The 23,789-nt window shown below is 40.3% G+C and overlaps 1 protein-coding gene across 7 annotated transcripts in view; it reads left to right on the top strand.

Moving 5' to 3' along the window:
- The window catches only part of TANC2 (tetratricopeptide repeat, ankyrin repeat and coiled-coil containing 2), a 206,680-nt gene that overhangs the window by 8,802 nt on the left and 174,089 nt on the right, over positions 1–23,789 (top strand). For 4 of the 7 annotated variants that reach the window (XM_077917511.1, XM_077917513.1, XM_077917508.1 and 1 more), the window contains exon 2: positions 16,320–16,419. The exons of 1 other annotated variant lie outside the window; for it this stretch is intronic. In XM_077917511.1, coding sequence (XP_077773637.1) covers positions 16,353–16,419 — 67 coding nt within the window. In that variant the 5' untranslated portion in view covers positions 16,320–16,352. Of the gene's footprint in view, positions 1–15,894; positions 16,047–16,319; positions 16,420–23,789 lie in introns of all 7 variants that reach the window. 2 more of the 7 variants (XM_077917510.1, XM_077917509.1) reach the window with 1 other exon arrangement.

Genomic DNA, 23,789 nt, shown 5'->3' with positions numbered 1-23,789 from the left:
AACTATGACTGCTTTTATCAGGAGGCAGAGCAGGAAGAACACACAGATGGTTGGCCTTTCTGCTCCAAGAATCCTGCACACATCCTTAGGTCTGCACAGGTACTTTGTCCTGCCTACTAGTACTATTGACCAATGGCCTTCTCCAGTTAAAAGAAATAACTTTGGTACTGAGTGAGGAGGGAAAGGCCTGACAAGTCAGCAGTGATGAATACTTCTCATAAAGGAACATGTTTTTGGAAGACTATGGTGATAATATGGAATAATAAGAACAACTTTGCATATTTCCAGGAGCCTTTTTTTGTATTCAGATTTTCTTTCCTAAATTGAGATTGTTCACATTATCTATCAGTTGTGAATAACTGAGATGGCTAACTTCTATGTCAGTGATTGCAGGAAAATGTGACTTTATATGGTATATTGGAAAGTTCTGCCTTTCTTTCACATGGGATAGAACATGGGTTGGGTACTTCTGGCCTATGGGCCAGATCTGGCCCACTAGGCTAGGTTCCTAATTTGATTCACAAGTCACAACACTTTTCCTCCAGCCTTCTCCACCTGTCATTTGCCTAATGTGTCATTACATTAGATATTAACATTAGATATGGAACAGGTAAAGCTGTGGATGCAAAGGAACAATTGGGAGCCTTATAGGACTCCCTACTGTTCCTTTGCATTTGCAATTTGTATTTGGTGCTGTTTAAATTTGATGCTAAATGCAAAGTCTGCTGCATTTGGCCTGGATTGCATCCACTTGCGAGTTTGAGCGGATCCAACCAAGCAACACAGCTTGCATTCTGCACGAAATTTAAATAGCAATGAATACAAACCATGCTTCAAAGGAGCAGTTGGTCAGGAAGGCTCCCAGTTCAGTTGTGTTTCACACTGAATAAAAATTGCACTGCTTTGGGCTTGCTCTAATTGGAAGGTCGATAGCCCTGTTAAACTGTTAAAACATGTGGAGGGTTAATCAGAATTGTATCCAGCCTGCTGTCTGAAGCAGGTTCTTCACTGTGGCATGAAAATAACTTTGGTTGGTTTTGAGATCCCACAGTTCAGTATTTATTTATATTTATAGGTATATGTATCATATTTATATTTATATGTATCATATTTATATTTATGTTTATATTTATTTATTTGTATCCCACATAATCTGTTTTGCAAAGAGCAACAGCATCTCTTGTGCTGGAGATCCATTTTAAACAGGAATTCTTCTTAGCTTAGGATCTTGGTTTGCGTAAAGAAACGTAGTTTTGAGACTCATCCATTTTCAGATGAATTTAAGGTAAGGCTTTCAAGTTGTCACAGGTTTCTCTGAAAGCAAAAGCAATTTTTTCATCATGCATCCTTTAACAGATGTAATAATTTTGTGTAGTTACATGTTTACTGTCCTTGATTAAGCTAATTCACATAGTGGTAGCATAAAGTAAGAAACTATGATATCTAGATATATATCTATACTTTTAATTTTATTAGCTTTCTAAGAAACATGATATAATTATAAGCATAACAATTGGTCCCCCCCCTCCCCCAGAAGACCAATACAGTAAATTTTCCCATAGATCTATTTGCACAGTTGGTCGGTGCCAGTCATTTGAATACTTTATAAAGTGATGTCATATTTTAGCAAAATCGTCTGTATCAGTTGCATCATGGCGTGTACTCTTAGTTGCTGTAGTTTCTCAGATAAAGCAATTGTCCATCCTTCCTGTGATACTGTGATCTCTTTATTTAAAATATCATTTCACCCTTTTGGTGAGAAGAGCCTCCAAAGCCTCTAAAGAATTCAGCGGTGTGACCACGAATACTTATGGGTACTTTAGCTGGAGAAGATGACCCTGTTGTGGATGGATGCTTCCATACAACCTTGATGGAATAACATAGGAGAAACATGTTAGAAAATCTAAAAAAGGAATGAATATTCTAAAGGCATGGGGGGGGGGGATGGAGGGGTGTTACGTTTAGTTGTCCTGTTATATTTTGTTATACATCTATGAAAACAAATAAAATTACTTTTAAAAAAGTAAACACAATTTTAAAACAAATGATGATACTAAATAGAGATTAAAAACCATAAAGCAATGAAACCAGATTGGTAGCAGCACATTAAGAATTATTCTAAGCATAGGTAAACAGCATGGAATTGACAGTATATCTGAAAAATAGTGAATATGGCAATAATTGAGCTTTCCTGGGTAGAATTCTTGAAGACAGGATGCCTTTGAAAAGACTCTTCCACCTGCCTAGCCTCAGGACTCAGCTATATTGGCAAAGAAAAAGTACTTTATATGCGTTGTTTATGTATTATAACACTGTGATACCAGATGGCAGTGTAGAGTTCCATTTTTGCTAACCCGATTTCTCATACAAAGTTTACAATGCATTTAACGAGTACCCAGAGAAGATCTTAATTGCTGGGTAGACGCTTGCTTTACACTGCACCTGAACTGAAAAGCATCTCTTGACTGAATTCGGAGAAAGTGTAAATCTTAAAGACAGAGAAACAATTTTAACTTATAATTAGGAGTCCATGTACCTGTAATATTCTGCATGGTTCAATTTGCAATGCCAGCTATAGCATAGACTCTGTACCCTGGGCAAGAGTCAGTAAGTACATTATAATTATTGAATGAGGCTTGGTCATGGACTTGGGGTTAAGTTTCTCGAGTTTATAAATCTGTGGTCTATACCTTTGCAGGCAAATATATTAAAGTATTGACTAGTGTGTCTGTGAATATTTGTGTGTTGTATTGTGGCTTGACTGGTGGCTCTGGCAAGCTACTTGCTCAGAAGAAATTGTTACTATTCTGCATTCTAACTGCAAGGATGTCATCTTGGTTAATATTTACGTATTTATTTTATTTATTCCACAATATTTAGAGATCATTTGATTTTAACAAAATCTCAAAGCAGTTTAATATTTGTCCACCCTCCTTTACTCTCTTCCACCTGGTTTCTACGTTGGAGATTGCATATAAATCATGTGGGGAATGACAAGTGATTTCTGATAAAGAAATCCGATGCAGGGAAGGAAATAAGAGTGAATAGATAAGAATATGTAACTGACAGTCGAATACATAATTTGACAGTTTTGGCTATCCTCCCTCAAGAATTTTTCTATCTACTTCAACAGTCACTGTTTAAGGGAGTACCCAAAACTATGTTTGTTATAAAAATATGGGTGCAGCATTAATTTTCATAAGGGTGTCCTGTTAATTCTTTAATATTCTGCTGAGTCTGCTTTCTCCTTTCCCCATCAACATCCCTTTCTAACCTTGATGTAGTATAGTCCTGTGACCTACTTCCTTTCCACTCATTAACATTCTTGCTTATCACTGGCCCTTAAACCTGGACTTAAATTAATAGAAACAACAGAGCTCACACCTGAGTAATTGTTTCTGGTTGACAGAAGATTGCTTTACTCTGTTTATATTTAGAAATTCATGTGTACCTCAGTGGAATGGAAGGCTTTTTCAGAAAATCAAGCAAAACCATCAAGCAAAAACATAATGAAAAATTAAAATAAAAAACACATCCATTTAAACTAAGGTTCACAACTTTATTACTAAACTATCTGTGATGGAATAGATGGTTAATTAACCTACTTCCCTTTTCTTCCTATGTTCGTTGCCTGCTGCTTAGGTGAGAACCAAAAATACTGTCTGCATTGTTTAGGTCACCCTATCTTGGCACAAAACATCAATTCAGTGCTAAAATTGAACCTTGCACCTCTCTGCCAGCATCCCTGAAAGGTGTGTCTAGGAGACCATTGACAGCAGCCTGTGAGTTTGGGGTCAATGAGTCCCAAGGCTTATTCCTTTTCCATGGTGTCTTGGTGACATGTGAGGAATCGTCCATTCTTTCAAGAAAAGGTGAATTTCATTGTCAGTATAGAAATCAGTCAGTAAGTGCTTGATGCCAGGGATGGAGAATGAAAATCTCCAGTGATGTGTGCCCCCCCAAAAAATTAGAAAATGTCCCAGAAAATTAGTTTAATTTACAACAAGAACGGAAAGAAACCATAAAATAGGCAAAACCATTAAAGCCATAAATAGTATGAAAAGTATTCATCCGCCAGCGGTCAGTAACAAGGAAATGTAATTCAGCATGCTTATATTACTTTTATTTAGTATTACTCCAGGGCAGATTTTTGAAAATCCAATTTCTAAATAAATTGTGCCCAAGTCCCCAAAACCTTTACATATGCACTCTTGTACATATTGTAATTTCTATTCTGATTTGAGATGCCATATCATTTATCCTCTTCTGTCTATTTTGCCAGGGCACCCAAATGAAAGATTTGTAATCCCTTGTTTATTGGATAAAGTCTTGTATCACTGGACAGGTGGCTAATGTTTTCAAAACTGCTATATCCATAAGAGGTCAAATGATGGACTGTATTACAGGGACTGCATTAATTGTGTTCTGTATCTAAACTGGATCAGGTCTTATTACTGTAATTAAGGTATCGATTGATTACTTGTATTTAGTAAACAAAACTAAAAACATTGAAATAGCCAGGCTTGCCTAGTTTTTATTTGTAATTGGCATTCATTTGTTGTTGCTAATGAATTTAGGAAACAGATCTTTTGTGTGCAGAAAAATAAAGCAGTGAAGTTTTTTAAAAAAACAAAAAAACTTCCTCTTCACATCACTGACTGTAGCTCTTCCCCTGTCCAAAAAACAAAGGCTAAGAAGAGGATTAAGGCCACATTCATTCTGATAGTCTAGTTGTACCTTAACCTCAACTGAAGCTCATAAAGTTTCTGTATGTTGTGTTAAGATACTGTACTTGACCAAAATTGGGTGAATGTTGCAATCCAGTTGACCCAGTTGCAGTCAACCTGCTTATGATGAATGTTCTCCTGGTCTTTGGCATAGCCTGCCACTCTGATCTTGACTTCATGCTCCTTATTCACTTTCCCTTCCCATTCCCCCCCCCCCTTTTTGTTGCTGCAGGCAGGGAGTAGCCCTCTTTCCAAAATAATATTGTGCAACTCTAATAGAGTAAGCATAGTCACTGCCCACCCATCTGTGGGTTATCCCTGGTTCTTGCAGGATGAAGGCATAATGACCTTGATTCTAGCAGGTTCAAGATCCTGTTTCTAGCAAGTTGATGATATGGCCGCACCCAGCCATACTTGTTTATATGTCCTATGAGGAAGGCCAAGCTGCTTGCTTAGGGCCTAGAACACCCCCATCCTGCCCTTTAATGTGATATTGAGAAGAAAGACACAGCATCTATACCCTTATTATCCACTTAAATCAGGAGAGTCAAAACTCCCTAGTCCTCTCCATCCCCCAGCTATGTGGAATTAACCTATTTGCACTAGTGCTGTCTTGTAATAATTATTTTTTTGTCTTCATTGGATGACCTAGCTGTTCATTGTTCGCTCATTCAAAATCCTGTTAGAAAGTAACTTAAGTTTCTTTCATATTTCCTTCCTTGTATTGGCCTCTGGTTGCCTAGATCAAGCTCTGCTCTATAGGTTGACGTCTGTTTCCCTTTCCTGCTCCAACAGCAGTTGGATTATTATTATTATTTTTTCCACTCCTTGTCCTCAGATGAAATTAGTTCGGTGTTGGATGAATGCTGTTTCCTGGAGAGCCTTTCTTGGTGGCATGCCTACTGCTGCCATTGATGCCCACTGTCATGAAATACAGTAGGCTGGGTCTCTCCTTCGCATGTGTGTCAGAGAGAGGGGGGTTGGGGGAGTTATTTAGGTATTTCCCCCCCTTTTTTGGCACAACCTGCCATGCTGGTGTATGCACCTGCAGGCTTTACTCCTAGCTGTCACTTGTACTATGTGGTCTAAGGGGAAGAGAGAAAAATTGTGTTTTTACTGTATGCAGTTTCCTTTAAGGTACTGGGGCAGGGCTGGCAGCAGCCCAGTCAGTTCACTGTCCCTGGACTGGGAAGAACCAAATATATGCTGGTCCAATCTAACTTCCTCAATAGCACCCCTTCATTTTTTTTAAAAAATAATTTTTATTAATTTTCCAAACATGTAATAACAACAAACAATAAAACAGAATAAAACATACAAACAAATAAACATGTATAATTTCATAAACTCATTTTCCTTCACCTTATTTCTCATACCTCCCTTTTTCTGCATCCTTATTTTTCCTTTTAACAGCAACCCTCCATTTAATTAATTAACTCGTCTTCTTTATAATTCCCTTAGATTCATGATTTACAGCTGCAATTCTCTGTTTCTTAACACCATAACATCTCAGCACTCCTGAATATTACAACAATTTTTAAGATATATTTTAAATTTCTTCCAATCTTATTCCACTGTCTCACTCCCCTGGTCACGGATTCTGCCGGTCATCTCTGCCATTCCCATGTAGTCAATCACCTTCGCTTGCCATTCTTCCAGAGTGGGTAGCTGCTGCGTCTTCCAATACTTTGCCAGAAGAATTCTTGCTGCTGTGGTAGCATACATAAAAAAAGTTCTGTCCTTCCTTGGCACCAATTGGCCCACCATGCCCAGGAGAAAAGCCTCTGGTTTTTTAGAAAATGTCCATTTAAGGACCTTTTTAATTTCATTATAGATCATTTCCCAGTAGGCTTTAATCTTCGGGCAGGTCCACCAAAGGTGATAGAAAGTACCTTCAGTCTCATTACATTTCCAACATTTATTATTGGGCAGATGATAAATTTTTGCTAATTTGACTGGGGTCATGTACCACCTGTAGATCATTTTCATTATGTTTTCTCTCAAAGCATTACAAGCCGTAAATCTAACACCAGTATTCCATAACCTTTCCCAGTCATCAAACATAATGTCATGACCTATGTCTTGTGCCCATTTGATCATAACTGATTTTACTGTTTCCTCTTGTGTATTCCATTTCAGCAGCAAATTGTACATTCTTGACAAATTCTTAGTATTGGGTTCTAACAATTCTGTTTCCAATTTCGACCTCTCCATCTGAAAACCTATTTTCCTGTCCTGTTTGAATACCTCGTTTATCTGAAGGTAGTGCAACCAATCTCGTACTTTAGACTTTAATTTGTCGTAACTCTGTAATTTAACCCTTTCACCATCTTGCTCTAAAATTTCACAATATTTTGGCCATTTGGACTCCATATTAAGTTTTTTTGTCTCTTTAGCTTCCATTGGTGATAGCCACCTGGGAGTTTTACTTTCCAGTAGATCTTTATATCTTATCCAAACATTGTATAGTGCTTTCCTGACAATATGGTTTTTAAAACCTTTATGTATTTTTACCTTGTCATACCATATATATGCATGCCAACCAAATCTATTGTCATACCCTTCCAGATCCAAAATGTCTGTGTTCTCAAGAAGCAGCCATTGTTTCAGCCAGCATAACGCTGCCGATTCATAATAGAGTCTCAAGTCCGGCAGGGCAAACCCCCCTCTGTCTTTTGCATCAGTTAAGATCTTAAAGTTTATTCTGGGCTTTTTGCCCTGCCAGACAAATTTTGATATGTCTTTTTGCCACCTCTTGAAACAGTCCATTTTGTCCAGGATCTGGAGTGTCTGAAATAAAAACAACATTCTAGGCAATACATTCATCTTGATGACAGCAATTCGGCCTAACAAGGAAAGTCTCAACCTTGACCATATTTCTAGATCTTTCTTCACCTCTGTCCAACATTTATCATAATTGTCTTTAAATAAATTCACATTTTTAGAAGTCAGGTTCACACCCAGGTACTTCACTTTTTTTGTTATTACTAAACCTGTTTCACTCTGAAACTTCTCTTTTTCTGCCATTGTTAGATTTTTCTCCAACACTTTAGTTTTTTGCTTATTCAGTTTAAATCCTGCTACTTGACCAAATATCTCAATTAGTTCTAATACTCTTTTAGTACTAGTATCTGGCTGCTGCAAAGTCAATACAAGGTCATCTGCGAATGCCCTTAATTTGTAATTTCTGGCTCCGACCTGAACTCCTTTAACCAATTGGTCCCCTCTGATCATATTTAACAAAACCTCCAGGACTGTTATAAAAAGTAAAGGGGATATTGGGCATCCCTGTCGTGTGCCTTTTTCTATAGGTATTTCTTCCGTAACCACATTGTTCACAATCAACTTTGCTTTTTGCTTCGAATATATAGCACCTATACCATTTTCAAAACCTTGGCCTACCCCCATCCCTTGGAAATAGCACCCCTTCATCATTAAACAGTTTCCTCTTTGTAGGACTTCTCAGCCATTGCTGTCCTGCTGTGATGGAGGGGAGTCCTGAGCACTCTCCAGTCTTTCCACCACTGCCCTGCCAAACTTCTTTTCAGTCATGCTGGACTGCAAAGCCCGCCAGTGCCAGACAAGCAGCAAAAACAATGTTTTCTTGTTTCTGATACTTCACCTACAACAGGGTGGTGGATGGTCACTGTAAAGCAGTCCTCAAGTAGCAGTCCTTCCTTTTGGTGGCTTATCACAGCACTCTTGCCACAGCTTGATCAGCCTCTGCCTCTCATACCTTTCCAAGGAGTGGAGGTTAAAGACGCTGCTCCTCCCACAAAGAATTCACCATTTTTATTTTAAAATGAGAAATTGTTTTGAAGTGAGAGTTCTGACACGAATATTTGACACACATATTCCTGTACCACTACACTCAATTGTATGGAAGTGTTTAGAAAAGATACACCTGGGAGTATAATGTTTCAGTGTAAATGTGTAATATACATAACATTTTTATAGAAGTCGAATTATCGCTGGATTAAGCATAGAAATGATGACTGTTGAAATGCTTACTTCTAGAGTATTTCCTTGGTTTTTGCACAAGTTGTTTCAGGCATGTGTCTTGATTAATATTTGCATTCATAGTATGATTACTTTTGTGCACTGTTGACTTTTTTCAGCTGTACTGATGATATATTTCCTCTTCCCTTTAAGTTGCATTCACATAATTGGTGCCATGTTGTTTATCTCCTAAACTATGTTACCTATTTCTGCAGGCTACAACGATATAGCTATGTAAGCAGTCTGAAAGGTGGCATTATTGCCATGGCAAAGGTGCCAATTTGTGGTAGCTTCAAAGTGGGTAAATTAGTAATTGCCATACTAGTTCGTTGAAATGATACTTCAGTGTGTGACAGTGGCCACACCCCAGGAATGGCTTTGACTGGCCAGCTAAACCAGGCAAAGGTAGCTGATTGGTCTCAAACCCTCAGTGAGTTGGAGACTTCCCCTGCATGTGAAGGCAGGCTCCAGCGAATTGAAAGGATGAGACCAATAGCAGGTCCAACAGTTAAGAAGGTGGTTTCTGCACGATCTGTAGAGGGAAGTGAGGGGCAAATGGATGGCTGCCGAATGCTTAAAGAAGGGTTTTGAGCTCTAAGGCCAACTCTAAGGCAAGTTTCTGCTCTATAACCAACCCTTAGCATTTGTTTTTATCCTCTCTTCCGTTTTATTTCTTAACTCCTTTCAGTGCTTCGTTTTGTTGTTTTAATTTATTGTTTGATCTCGTTGTTTTATTGTTCTAACTCCCCTAAACTGTGAGGCTGCATGAAGCTGGGCTGGGCTGAGCACTCTACTAGGCAGTGCCAAATGCAAGGTCAAGCCAAATCAATCAACCTGGTAAGGCATCCCATCTCGGAGAAGGAAAACTTAGTTCCTAAACCCTCTGCCTTTCGGGATATCTTTGGGAGAAGAAAAGGCTAAGGAGTAAACTCTACACAAATCTGGAGTGGAGTCCCTAAGGCAGTTGGATGGTGTCTTGTATGCCTCCTTCCAGCGACTCCTGCAGCCAAGTTGGTGCCAAATGTATTATGTACTCTGCTTTCCTTTGGACCACATTAGTGAGGTTGAGAGCAGGATCTTGTCATCTGGGCAGCCCAGGACCTCCATAGACAGTGCCAAGGCTTGTGCCCTAGGAGGGTTGCTTCAGTACTGCTAACACAGCTGTTTGGCTTCACCTCTGGAGGCACACTCTATTGTCCCTTGAGACAGACTGATGCCAACAACAACAGCCTTTTAAACAGCTTAGCTTGGATCACTTATACCCTATCCTGAAAAGTGTTTACTCATGATGTAGTTATCAAAACTGACGGGAAAAATAAACTCTATTGATTTATGTTAAATCCAGACAGAGTAGATTTCCTGTGTGTTAGATTAAATTGTCAGTTGACTTGTAGTATAGATAATATTTTTTCTTTGGGGCCTTGGGTTGCTTTGACATGCTGAAATACTACCTGGATTTCTTCCGGGGAAACACTGAGATGACTCAAGTCCACAAGCTAACCACGGTTTGTCGTCATGTCGGGTATGCAGCTTAGTATGGCTTTCAAACCAGGATCTGAAACCCAGCAAAGCAAGCACTCACACCAAGGGGACACTTTTACTGTTGTCTAACAAAATGCCTTCATTTTAAGATACAGTAGCTTTAGTATACTAGTAAACACATATTACATTTATGCAATTTTAGAAGAGATTATCACTGTGAATCTTACAAAGTTAATATAGATTCTGAAACAGGGGTTGGAGAGAAAATAGATTATTTGCCAGGAAGCAGCACATTATATCTATTTCTCATTTGAGTTGGCTCTTCTGTCCCCTTTGCCATCTTGTCTTATAAAGAATACATTTGCATGTTTGGTGGTAATGAGAATATGTCCATTGGATAGAAGCCTAGGGATTTTATTATTTATTTTCCTCAAGAAAAATGATAGGAAACTTTAGCCTGGTAATGGATGGTAGAGGGATATATGTGTGTCCCAATGGTTTTTATTTTAATCTTGCACTGATACAGGACTGGATTTAAGCCTAATACTCAGATATGCTTCTGAAACTGTTTGATGTAACCTGTTGGAATATCCAGTTGTGATTCTGGTGCAACAAACTGAACACAGCTTCTACAGTTCATATCTATTCAGTGTAGATGCATCTCAGAAGTAGGTAAAACTGATACTAGATTTAGATTTATCCATTGTTGTAACTTCTGGTCTTGTCTAGTTGAAGGTTGGAGGATGGATGACTGTGTTCTATGGAGGGATCATACTGCGCAATGATATTATTCACATGCTGGAGTGTATAAAAGGGTTTGCAAAGGCTCTCCAGGGTCCAGGTGGGTTGGTTCACCATTGCCCTCCTCTTCCGTGCTTTCAGTGCTGGAACTTGATCTCACCAGTTCCTCCAGATCTTCCAGACTCAAGGCCTGTTGCCCCTCAATCAGTTCCTCTTCCTCCTCCTGGATGAAGTCAATAAAGCCATCGCCATCAACTTGCCTCACCGTAATGTTCTCAGCCTCATTGGCAATACCTGGAAATCCCTTGAAGTCGTGAATGCATTCCTTCCACAGCTTGTGCCAGCATGTTTCAGGTTTCAGGCTTGGTTGCATCCACTGCCTGCTTGATGTAGGTGACACACATGGCAGTGTTGAAGGACTTCCAGAATGCCATGAGGTTGAGATGTAGATCAGCATCCATCATATTGATCAGCGAGGCAAAGGTGAGCCTGGTGTAATGAGGCTTGAAGCAGTGAATCAGCCCTTGAGCCAAAGGTTGGATGAGTGAGGTTGAATTGGAGGGGAGAAAGGCAACAGTGATGTCGTCGTGTGCTAATGGCAGCTCCTGCGGGTGACCAGGAGCATTGTCCACCATCAGCAGCACTCCAGCCTTTTCTCCTGCAGGTAACACCTCACCTCCAGAATGAAGCACTTGTGGAATCAGTCCAGAAAGCTTGTAGGCCTTCTTGTTGGACTGCCAGAAGATAGGCACCAGATTCTTGTTCTTGCCTTTGAGGACATGGCTTTTTTTTTTTAGCTGTACACCATGTCCAGCTTGATTGAATGCCTAGCCACATTGCCTTCTCTGCTTTGTCAATATAGTCTGCTCAGGCATCTTCTTCCAGGACAGGCCTGTCTCCTCTGCTCTGAAGACCTGCTCTGGAAGGTATCCTTTCTCCTGCAGCAGCCTCTTTAGCTGCTCAGAGTATGCTTCAGCAGCCTCCTGGTCTGTGGATGCAGCTTCACCAGCTGCCTGTACAGTACTTGCCCAGTTAAGTGAAAAAGCAGATAAATGGAGCCAGACTGGTACCTGGGAATAATCTGCACCAGCATGGACCTAAAAGAGAACATGACAAAACACTATTTATAATCTAATAGCTCTCAACTAAAACCACACATCATCAGTGATCTGCAGCCCATCCTGAATAATCACACTTCCCTCTCTCACAGGCCTTGAGTGTTAGGTCTGTACTTGCTTACAGACAGTGCCCAGCCTAAAACAGGCATTTGCTATCAGCAACAGGCCATATATCAAGAGAGACAAACACAGAAGCCAGCCTTGCAGCAGGCTGAGATACCAACTTTATCCCCGTATCTTGCAGGCAACACTATTACAGGGCTTAATAATGTCAGCCACATCAGTGGTTTCTGTGTGTGCTCATATACTTGCCATCATCTCCCAGCAGTGCCTTTCTGCATTCTATATAGGACAAAACAAACCAATTTCTATGCAAAATAAGAAGTAGACTTCAGCCTAACGTTAGAAATAGCAATATGCAGAAACCAATAGGAGAGCATTTCATTATACCTGAACACTCTATAACTGATTTTCAGGTGGTCATCCTTGAACAAAGGCACTTCAGAGGTAAACTCTAGTCTGAATTATAAGTTATTGGGGAATTAATTTTTGTCACTTGCAGCTTGAATTGAGATTAAGGTTTTGTGGGGTTTTTTTTATTAAAAAAAAACATTCTATATGTGCTTGTTTATTAGTTTACCAATCCCAGGATGTTTGTGTTCTCAGCAACAGTGCTGTGGCAATCGGTCATTGCTTTTAGATAACTGTTGCTGTCTGTTACTTTTGCATTTCATTTCCCTCTTACCTCACTCTCTGACATTCCACCTCCCCCGTTCATTACTTGGCAATTTAGGAATACAATTCATGCATCTGATAAATAATTATTATTTTAATTTCTATACTACCTTTCTTCTGAAGTTCACATTCCGCAAGCGGGGAGCCACCACAGAAAAGGCCCATTATCATGTTGCCACCCTCTGCCTCTGTCATGGAGGGGGCACACGAAGAAGGGCCTGATACGATAATCGCAGGATCCAGGTTGGTTTATGTGGGGAGAAGCAGTTCGTGAGGTATTGCGGTCCTGAGCTGAAGGAGACTCTAGTCCACAAATGCTTATTTCCTAACATTTTTTCTTAGTCTTTAAAATGCCACAGGATTCACTGAGTCTTATTTTTAAGCCTGACTTGCATGAATCCAGAAAATCTGTCTAATATAAAATAATGCTTGATTTACCACTCCTTTTTAAAGTACCAGGAAGCAACATTCACAATGGCTGTTAAAAGCTTATTCAGCATAGCCTGAGAAGATTTCACAAACCAGATTGGACAGGGATTGAGTGAACAAGTGTGGAGCCTCAGAATTCCAAGAAACCTGTCCACATATTTGTGCAACAACAGTTGCAGCCCTTCTTAGGACTGCATGAACTATGATACACTATTGGAAGCAGGTATAAGTGATTTAAGCTGCAAAATGTTTTGCAAATTGGTCATAGCGACAGTACTTCCCTAGGAGTGGGTGCATGTGATAACAGTTATCTGTTGTGTGTGTGTGTGTGTGTGTGTATTCCAAAATACCATGACTCTTGGATTCTAATTGAGAAAGTGATTCCTGTTGACAATGCAGCCTACATTTTTACAATATTTTCAGCTCCACTTGTGACATTGAAATTAGGGACATACCATGTGTACAGGTGACAACTGATTAACACATGTCTGAAAGGTCCGTGATCACACATGTGCACACAGTGCCAAACCTGTAAGTAGTCAAAAATGTCACTAAACACGTCACTAAAAAGGGTGGAATGGAGGCAGGATGGGGGGTAGAATGGACTCATATGTGGGGGGTAGAATGGAAATGGTCGTTGATTGTATACTTAAGATCAAAGTAAGAGAGTTTGTGTGTGTGTGTGTGTGTGTGTGTGTGTGTGTATACAGTGGTACCTTGAGTTAAGAACTTAATTCATTCCGGAGGTCCGTTCTTAACCTGAAACTGTTCTTAACCTGAAGCACCACTTTAGCTAATGGGGCCTCCTGCTGCCGCCGCGCGATTTCTGTTCTCATCCTGAAGCAAAGTCCTTAACCCGAGGTACTATTTCTGGCTTAGCGGAATCTGTAACCTGAAGCATCTGTAACCTGAGGTACCACTGTATATATATATATATGAATATGAGACACATGTAAAGAAACTCGTAGAAACATTTACATTCACATCAATAGTAAACAAGTAGGGGTGGGACGGGACATTCATAATGGAAAGAAAGAACATGGTTTATGAAAGTTGATGTTCCAAAATATTTTAAGTAAAGACTACCCTTTGATGAGTGCACACAAAATAGGTTTATCAATCTCTTAATTTCGCTAAAAGTGCAGTATCCCATATTCTCCCATACTAATCACACTTCAGTGGGGCCACTGTTTCCAGTTTGTAGCTATACGTGTTTTCGAAGCCATGACTAAGTTTACAACTACTTCAAGAACAATATCATTGATTGAAGCTTGAAAATGTAGTGGCTAACCTTTTTGGGGCGAGGGCAGCATTGGCACATGGACAGCTTATTTGGGGCTGCATGTCAAATATATGTGTCAAAAGTGTAAAAGTGGGCATTTACTTTTTTTTAAAAAGAAAACTATAAAGAGGGGGTGGGTCTTGGAGGGTCCTAACAACCTTTTGGCATCACAATTACAGCAGGGGGAATGGTCAGTAAAAGAATTACTATTGTTTTTTCAAATAAAAAATGGGTTTACAAAAAAACCTTCTTAGTGGGGTTAGGGTTAGGTTAAGTTAAAAAGTAATAATTAAAAAAAAGGAAAATGGAGAGGAGCCTATCGCCACTCAACAATCTTTTGGTTTTTTGACATCACATAGAAACACAATAACAATAATTTCCTATATTTATTTTTAAAACGGTGGGATTTTTTTGAGTGTGTGTATATTATGCAGTAAAACAAAAACATAACATAACAAAAATTATGCAGGGAGGGATCGATGCTACTTATGGGTTATTCAACCCTGCCTGAATGGGATGAATATCAAGGTTTTTATTTGGGGGGGGGGGGTGGAATTCACAAGGTAAATGGCAGAGGGGAAAAGGTAACACAGGCACATACTGTGGTCTCAGTTTGAACACTCAAGGCTTGTAGTAGCTAACCTAAATCTAAAGAGATGGGAGAACCAGTCATGGATTTCTGTCATTTAATATAGTTCAACCTTTAATCAGATACTGGAACATTAAACTTTTCTTATATTGACTTGGTTTATGATTAGGTCTGTGGGTACTCTGTTGTTCCAGTTTTTGCCATTCTGTCCATATATGCTTGCTTTGCAAAGTTTATTTTAACTTGCTATGGAGAGGAGTAAGGACTTAAGCAGGGCACCAAATGTGTATTCCCGGCAAATCTTATTAAGCAAACCCTCTGAGATTTGCCCAAGTTTTGCCTCTGTGTAACAGTTGTTGGAAATCACAGGTGAGAAGACTGCTGTGGCCCTTAAGTCTTACCTGTGGGATTCTCATAGGCATCTGGTTTCCGCTATGAAAACAATGGACTAGATGGGTCCTAATCTAGTTGGGCTCTTCTTATATTCGTCCGTGATATTACCTCCATGGTTTTAAACTTACCTTAACATCTAAAAGAGCTGGAAGAATTAAAGGTGAATCCTGCACGTGTTCAACATTATTTGAGTTTTCTGAGTTTGTACGCAGCCCTAGGTGCAATCTTGTAGAAATCTTTGTACAGTTCAATATCCTTGGCAAATACTAATAAATAAGGTTGATAATGGGAGCCATTCAAGGTTTGTGTAAACAAATTCACCCTTCAAGTATCCTGAGCCTGTTCCACTAATACAGCTTGGTGGATCTTTCATACCTGGTCTGTTTCTTATTTATGTAGGTTTGGTGCTCTCAACTGCCTTTGCAAGACATGGCCTCTCTGCAATAAAATTCTGGATTCCACATTGTTACCAACATGGGGGCTACTTTGCAAATTTTACCCCATTTGCAGAACCCAATCATGGCAGCATTTTGCCCCAAACTATTAAACAGGTGAGGCAGAACAGAATCCTGAAATATGTGCTGACCATGGTTACTCTCTGGAAGAGAAGAAAAATTACAATAGAAAATTAGCACTTTATTTCATTTACGGGTTTAAGATTTATTTATTTTTTGAATGCTTAGTTTCCTACAAAGAGCCAGTTCAGATGTTACATTATTAATACAAATAGCAGTTGCAGAGACACAATGAATCTTTACGTTGTTCCTTGCTGCTAATGACCAAAAATTAGTTAATGGATGCCTTTTATTTTTATATTTATACAGCTTTGGGGGCGAGCTGATTAGACCAGAACAGCCATGTTTCGGAACAGTCTCAAGATGCTTCTTACGGGTGGGAAATCAAACCGCAAAAACAGATCCAGTGGTAAGTGAAGGAAGGAGTATTTGAATGCAGCACAATCATCCCAGCCCAGCAAATGAAATTTGCATGTAGAAACTGGCTGCAAGGTGAAGTAGAATATTGCCATGCCAGTAATATAGTGATTCCATTCCTTATTCCATATCCTTATTGAGACTCAACTAGTGGATAGACTGCTCCCCGCATTGCTAAGATCCCAGACGACTCGAGTTGATGCTGGTGATGCTCCTGAGACTTCAGTTATTTTGTCACCCCTTAATATAATGATAACAGTATAACTTTCAAGCCAGTTTCATGCCTGATGAGCTGAATAATACTGAATGAGAAGGGAAGAAAGAGGAAATGATTCTGATGATTCATGTGATTGCTGGGCAACCAGAAAAACTTCCTCTATATCTTCTAGATTGTAATCCGGTAAGGCCACATTAAAAATTCATATTTAAATGGGTGTGGCTTCAGGCTTGTGTACCCAGATCCTCTGGGCCACGAGTCTAATTAGACTTGGCAGGGGTCTTAATTTGTGCCATGTGACATGTTTACTGCAAACCATGCCCACCTGTAGCACACCTGACAACATACGTGACATCAGCTTTGGGCCAGCAAAGATGCAAAAGGACAATGGAGAGTCTTACAGTGCTCCTTGGCAAGCGGATCTTGCATTCACCACATTTAAAATTTGGTTTCAAATGCAAATCCTGCTGGGATTGGTTGCACTCTGGAGCTCCTAACTGGAGATCCTGAATACAACCAGGTTGTCTGAAAATCAGAATTTGCACTCAGTTCCAAACTTTTTGCAGTGATCTTCATTTGCAGCTGGTTTTAGCTCAAAGTGGACTGAAAAGAAAGAATTGGGAATTTTTTTATTTTTTTTGAAGTTGGGTCTGTCCTGAAATCATGGTTATGTCAGGCTATTGGTGGGTGGCCCCATCCTTCCGTCATAATGGCTCATAGTGGTTGGGGGGAACTTGCAACACTCTTATTTAGAAGTTGGGCACATTGAACTCAGTATGATTTGATTTTGAGTAAATATGCATAGGATTGGGCTGCAAATGAACTAAACCCTGTGTGAATGAGAGCCATTGTGCTTTGAGTTTCAAATGTTTCTGCTATAATATACAATGTTCCTTTTGATCTGAAGAAAAATGTTTGTTTTGTCATATAGTGCACAAAAGATGAATTATCCACAGACTTCTTTGCAGGATAATTTCTTTTCAAATTCTGGCAAGACTTGATGACTTTATTTTACAAAGTGGCAATATGCCTAATGTGCAGTGTTTTATTTAGTTGCTGTCCAAGTTGTGTTCTGGAGTTTCTGGAAAAAATGTTACTGTGATTTCCCCCCCTGCTACATAAAAGTCTTTGATGGGTTTGCAGGACTGCCACTGAGCACAAACCTTGAATCAGTGAGACCTGTTGGTTTGTGGATCTACAACAACAGTGTGTTTTTGCTGGAATATGAATTGCACACTTTGATTTGATATTTAGAAGTCAGAGGAACTATGTTCATTATGCAGAGTAAGCTTGAAAATAGGAAGCCACTCTATGTTGGATATTTAATAGACAAAGCATAGTTTAAAAAAAACCTTGTACCTAACCTGCTGGCTGTGTTTTGCATATCATGGTAAGCCATGACTCATGGCTTACCATGAACACACAGATGGCTCTAACGTCACTCCTTCCTGCTGGTGAGTGGGAGCAACGAACTACTATCATTGGCTTAGCCTTATGTCTGAACTAGGCATCATGGTTTGTTTCACTTAAGCAAATCGTGATCAATTTTATTTATTTTTCAAGTTCGGTATTATGCCTTTCAGCTATAGTGAAAAGTACTGTAGCTTCTTTCATTTGGGTTTTATTTGTTTTGATTTTTACAATGAACACATTGACTTTTATCAAATTACAATTCTTTGCGGTGTTTTCCCAAACTAAGCAGCTAGCACCAGCAATCAGGATAAATGGAAGTATGCTGAAGATGTCAGAATTTGGTGATGTGGTCCCGTAATTCTGGCTGACTCTTATTTCAGCTTTCTCATTTTGCATCACCCTAGCGGAGTTGTTTTCAGCTTTTTCACTCACAACTTCTTGTTAGTTCTTTTAGATTCCATGATATAGTAACAAAAACTATAACAAAAGAAAAAACAGAAATTGGTGTGTGTCTGCATGTGTGTGATTACATAGATATCAAAAGTTTTACACTTTTACTCAAAAAAGCACTGCTTTAATATGAAGTATTGGGTTTTTAACTTGCAAGATGAATGCGAAGGGATGCACTCTCAATTATTCTTAAACACAACATTAGGGCTATTACAGTTGTACCTTGGTTCCTGAACGGAATCCCAAAACCAAAGCATGGCTTCTGATTGGCTGCAGGAGTTTCCTGTACTCAATCGGAATCCGCAAAAGCAGCGTCGAACGTTTGAGTTCCAAAGAATGTTCAGAAACTGGAACGCTCACTTCCAGCTTTGTGGTGTTCGGGAGCCAAAACGTTCGAGTTGCAAGGCGTTCAACAACCAAGGTATGACTGTATAGTGTTTAAGGTTAATGCTATCCATCTAATGAAGTAAGGTAAAGGTAAAGGGACCCCTGACCGTTAAGTCCAGTCATGAACGACTCTGGGGTTGCGGCGCTTATCTTGCTTTACTGGCTGAGGGAGCCACCACCCGCGCCCCTGAAGTAGGGGCTTGCAAATGAAAGCTCATGTCAGAAAAGGATTGTTTGTATTTAAGTGCCAAGGAGTCTTTGATGTGTTTTCTATGATAGACTAATTATCTGCAATTTAAATACAGATCAGGTTTCAGGCAGTATTTAAATTAAGTGGTGCATCAAAGTTAGTTCAGTGAATACTTGTGTAAAACCAGCTTGCGGGGACATCTTATATTCTGTGTGTTTCCCTGGTGAGAACTTGTGGAAAGAGTATGAGGCATGGGTTGAGATTCCCTCTCAGTCAAAAGTTGAGCAGGTAGTTTTGGGCGATTTTTGCCTGTAAAGTGAAATAATAGTGACATACCACACAGGGCAGTTGTATCCTTTTCCATGACCTTTGCTTCGCCAACTCTACTACCATCAGACACCCTGTGATATGATGTTCTTTCAGTTGTGTTCATTCTTTTTTGCTGCCCCTCTTTACCTGGAAAATGCACAACTCTGATCTGTAATTGGTGCTCCGTTCTCTCCCCTCCTGCCCCTTCAAATCCTTACTTCAATCCAACATTTTATTTGGAAGCCTTTGGTTTAATCTCTTCATCCGCAACCCCATCTGTAACCAAACTTAAATATTTGAAGCTATATTTGATTCAGTTTCCCCCCACTTTGTCTCCTCACTGCCTTCCTTCTGTTATTGTTTCCCAGTGTTGCTTACCAGCAGGGATCTCTTTTTTTGCTGATAGAAATCTTTAATGTACCATAATTTTTAATTATTTACTACCATCAGTGCACACACACACACATAGTAACAAGATGACAGATCCCTACCCCAAGAAGCTTACGAGGTCATGCAGGGCTTTGATGATTAAGGTAAGGAGTTTGTCCTAAATCCAGGCTTGGATGGGAACCCAATGTAAAGCAGTGAATTAGGTGAATGAATTTGGTGGTGGAGTTCTGGATAGTGGTGAATAATGGAAGAGAAATTGGGTGGCAGATGGAGAGTTGGGGATGGGTTGATTTTTTGTTTGATTGATTGTTTGAAGTAGGGGAGGAGCCAGAGGATGATGATAGGACTTCAGCAGCCAGGAGTCTGGAGGGGATAAGATCAAGGGAGCATTTGGGTGGGGTTAGATGAGGACTAGTCAACTTGTCAAATAATAACACAGAAGAGGGATGTAACTCAAAGCACAAAGGTGGATCTGCCTTCCCAAGTATGGAGTGAAGATTCTGAGGATCTTAGTGGGGAATGGGAGAGACCGTTGAACTATTGCCTTTCATTTCTTCCATTTCTAACTGTAACAACTTTAGTCCACTTGGTAATTGCTTTTTAATTTTTAAATATTCAATAAACTTTTTATAAACAACAACATCATCATCAACAACAACAACAGATAGTCAACAATACCTGGTACCCTTAAATGCTTCCTTTGATTTTAGCTGCTATCTTTGCAAACCTCAGAACAATCCAAGGAGGCTTTGGAAGGCAGAGTGTATAGAACGATTTCTGCCATTCCCCAGAGGAAGAAGAGACGTGTGGTGGTGGTAGGTAACTCACTATTGAGGGAGACAGAGGCAGTAGTGTGTGGAGGAAACAGGATGTCCCAGGAGGTGTGCTGGCTTCCAGGTGTAAAGATTCACTATGTGACAGAGAAGTTGCCAAGTCTTATAAAGTCCACTGACCACAACCCCTTCCTTCTGATTCATGTGGGTACAAACAATACGGCCACACACCGCTTTCAATGTGTAGCTCGGGACCATGAGATTCTGGGCAGGAAGCTGAAGAACCTTGGGGCACAGGTGGTCTTTTCATCACTCCTTCCTGTTGAAGGTTGTGGCCCAGGAAGAAAGGATAATACTGGAGGTAAACCACTAGTTGCACAGGTGATGTCATCAGGAAGGGTTTGGCTTCTTGGATTGTGGTCTCTACTTTCTTGAGGAAGGACTTCTGGCAAGAGATGGGCTGCACTTCACAGTTGTTGGCAATAATGTGTTTGCTAAGAGTCTCGCGAACCTGATCAGGAGAGCTTTAAACTAGATCATAGGTTGTCAACCTGGTCCCTACCGTTCATTAGTGGGTGTTTCAGGATTCTAGGTGGGCGGTTGGGGGTTCTACGGCACAAGCTGAATCCTCCTTCCTTCAAGCACTGGTGGGTGGTGGAGAAATTTTACCATCAAGAAAGATGCATTAGTGGGCTGTAGGTATAAAAAGGTTGACTACCCCTGAACTAGAGGGATACAACATTACAGACGATTGAAGAACATCTGGTACTGTGGATGATAGATTCATTACTGCACAGGTAACTGAGGTGGAGCTCCGGAAACCTGCTAAAGGGCAAGAAACTTCAAGAAGGAAGCAGCTGGAGAGAATGACTAATGGTTTCATTTGTCTCTACACAAATGCACAGAATATGGGAAACAAGCAGAACGAATTGGAGCTTTTAATGCAGGATGGCATGTATGACCTGGTAGGCATTACTGAAAACTGGTGGAATGAGACTTTGGAAGGCAGAGTAGAATGCAGGAATTCAAGCATGATGGGAGGAGGAGTAGCATTACAGTGGTACCTCAGATTAAGTACTTAATTCTTTCCGGAGGTCCGTAAATAACCTGAAACTGTTCTTAACCTGAAGCACCACTTTAGCTAATGGGGCCTCCTGCTGCTGCCACGCCGCCGGAGCACAATTTCTGTTCTCATCCTAAAGCAAAGTTCTTAACCTGAAGCAATATTTCTGGGTTAGCGGAGTCTGTAACCTGTATATGTACAGGTACCACTGTATATGTAAAGGATGTGTGCATTTGTGAAGAAATCCATAACCTGGCAGATTTAGAGTATATGGGTAAAATTTTGTAGGGGAGAAAAACCAACATCAAGCTTATGTGGATGTCTGCTTGTAGACCGTTAAGCCAGATTGAAGACTTGGATGATGTCTTCCTAGAGCAAATTACCAAACATTCAAAAAGGAGAGATGTAGTAGTCATGGGAGACTTCAGCTTCCCCAATATGTATTGGAAATCAAACCCTTCCAAGAATGTAAGGTCCAACAAATTCCTCCATCATCTTGCTGACAATTTCATCTCCCAGAAGCTGGAAGAAGCGACAAGGCTATTTCATTTCCCAGAAGCTGGAAGAAGCAACAGGGCTATTAGTCAATAAGAGGGTCTCATTGACTAAGTGAAAGTACTGGAAGATTTGGGAGAAAGTGATCATGTTCTCCTGGGTTTCATGATACAGAGGCAAGGGAAAGTTGAGTGCAATCAGACATGCATTTTGGATTTAAGAAGTCCAATTTCCAAAAGGTTGGATGAGATCCCATGGTCAGAAATACTCAAAGAGAAGGGAATCCAAGATGGATGGGAGCTTCTTAAGGATGAAATATTGAAGGCCCAAATGCAGATGATTCCAACAAGAAAGAAAAGTGGGATGCACCTAAGGAAACTGGCGTGGCTGCATAAGGAGCTTATAGATGAGCTGAGATTTAAGAAAGGCATGTATGTATAAGAAATGGAAGAAAGAGGAAATCGCAAAGGAGGCGTATACATGTATTGTGAACATTTGCAGGGTAAAAGTCAGGTGGGCTAAAGCTCAGAATAAGCTCAGGCTTGCAAGAGAGATTATAAATGATAAAAAGTAGTTTCTTTGGCTATGTTTGAAGCAAGAGGAAGAACAAGCGAGTGATAGGTCCTCTGTGTGGAGAAGATGGGGAATTGCTATTCGGTGAGAGAGAGAAGGCGGAACTGCTCAACACCTACTTTGCCTCTGTCTTCTCCCAAAAGGAAAGCAATGCCCAACCTGGTGATAACATAATAAATGATGTAATGAGGGAGCTGCAGCCCAAGATAGTTAAGGGCTTAATGAGCTGCACACAAGGGTACTAAAGGAGCTTGAGGATGTAATCTCAGAGTCTCTGCCTATAATCTTTGAGAATTATTGGAGAACAGGGGAGATCCCTGCAGTCTGGAAGTGGGCAAATGTTGTCTCCATCTTCAAAACTGTCAGCTGATCTCTGATGTTGGTTATTGGTGAGGGCTCCTGGAATATTAAGACAAATTCCACTTCTGCTTGCACTCCTTTCTTTTTAGTGTAAAACTGTAGTTATCCATGAGTGCTGTCAGAGCCTTAGTGATAGAATGAGATATATATCAAGCAACCTCTGCGTAAGAGTGATTTGGTTGTTTTGAATCTACCACTTTGAATGTCCCTGCATAATGTAAACACCATATAATTGTAAATTTGTATAATATATCACATTTGTACTTATTATCCCCTACCCAGACTGGATCAATATCTCTCTAGGTAAAGGGACCCCTGACCATTAGGTCTAGTCGTGGCCGACTCTGGGGTTGCGGCGCTCATCTCGCTTTATTGGCCGAGGGAGCCGGCGTACAGCTTCTGGGTCATGTGGCCAGCATGACTAAGCAGCTTCTGGCGAACCAGAGCAGTGCACGGAAACGCCGTTTACCTTCCTGCCGGAGCGGTACCTATTTATCTACTTGCACTTTGACGTGCTTTCGAACTGCTAGGTTGGCAGGAGCAGGGACCAAGCCACGGGAGCTCACCCTGTTGCGGGGATTCGAACCGCCGACCTTCTGATCGGCAAGTCCTAGGCTCTGTGGTTTAACCCACAGCGCCACCAGCGTCCCAATATCTCTCTATGCATAGGTAAATTAAACATGTTATTGCTTGTGACTGTGTGGTGCAGATTTTCCAAAGTTTGACAGGTCAAATAAGCATT

Source organism: Podarcis muralis, chromosome 13, assembly GCF_964188315.1.
Source record: "Podarcis muralis chromosome 13, rPodMur119.hap1.1, whole genome shotgun sequence".
Lineage (NCBI taxonomy): Eukaryota > Metazoa > Chordata > Lepidosauria > Squamata > Lacertidae > Podarcis > Podarcis muralis.
Note: the sequence above shows the minus strand (reverse complement) of the source record. Positions and strands in the feature narration are given on the sequence as shown.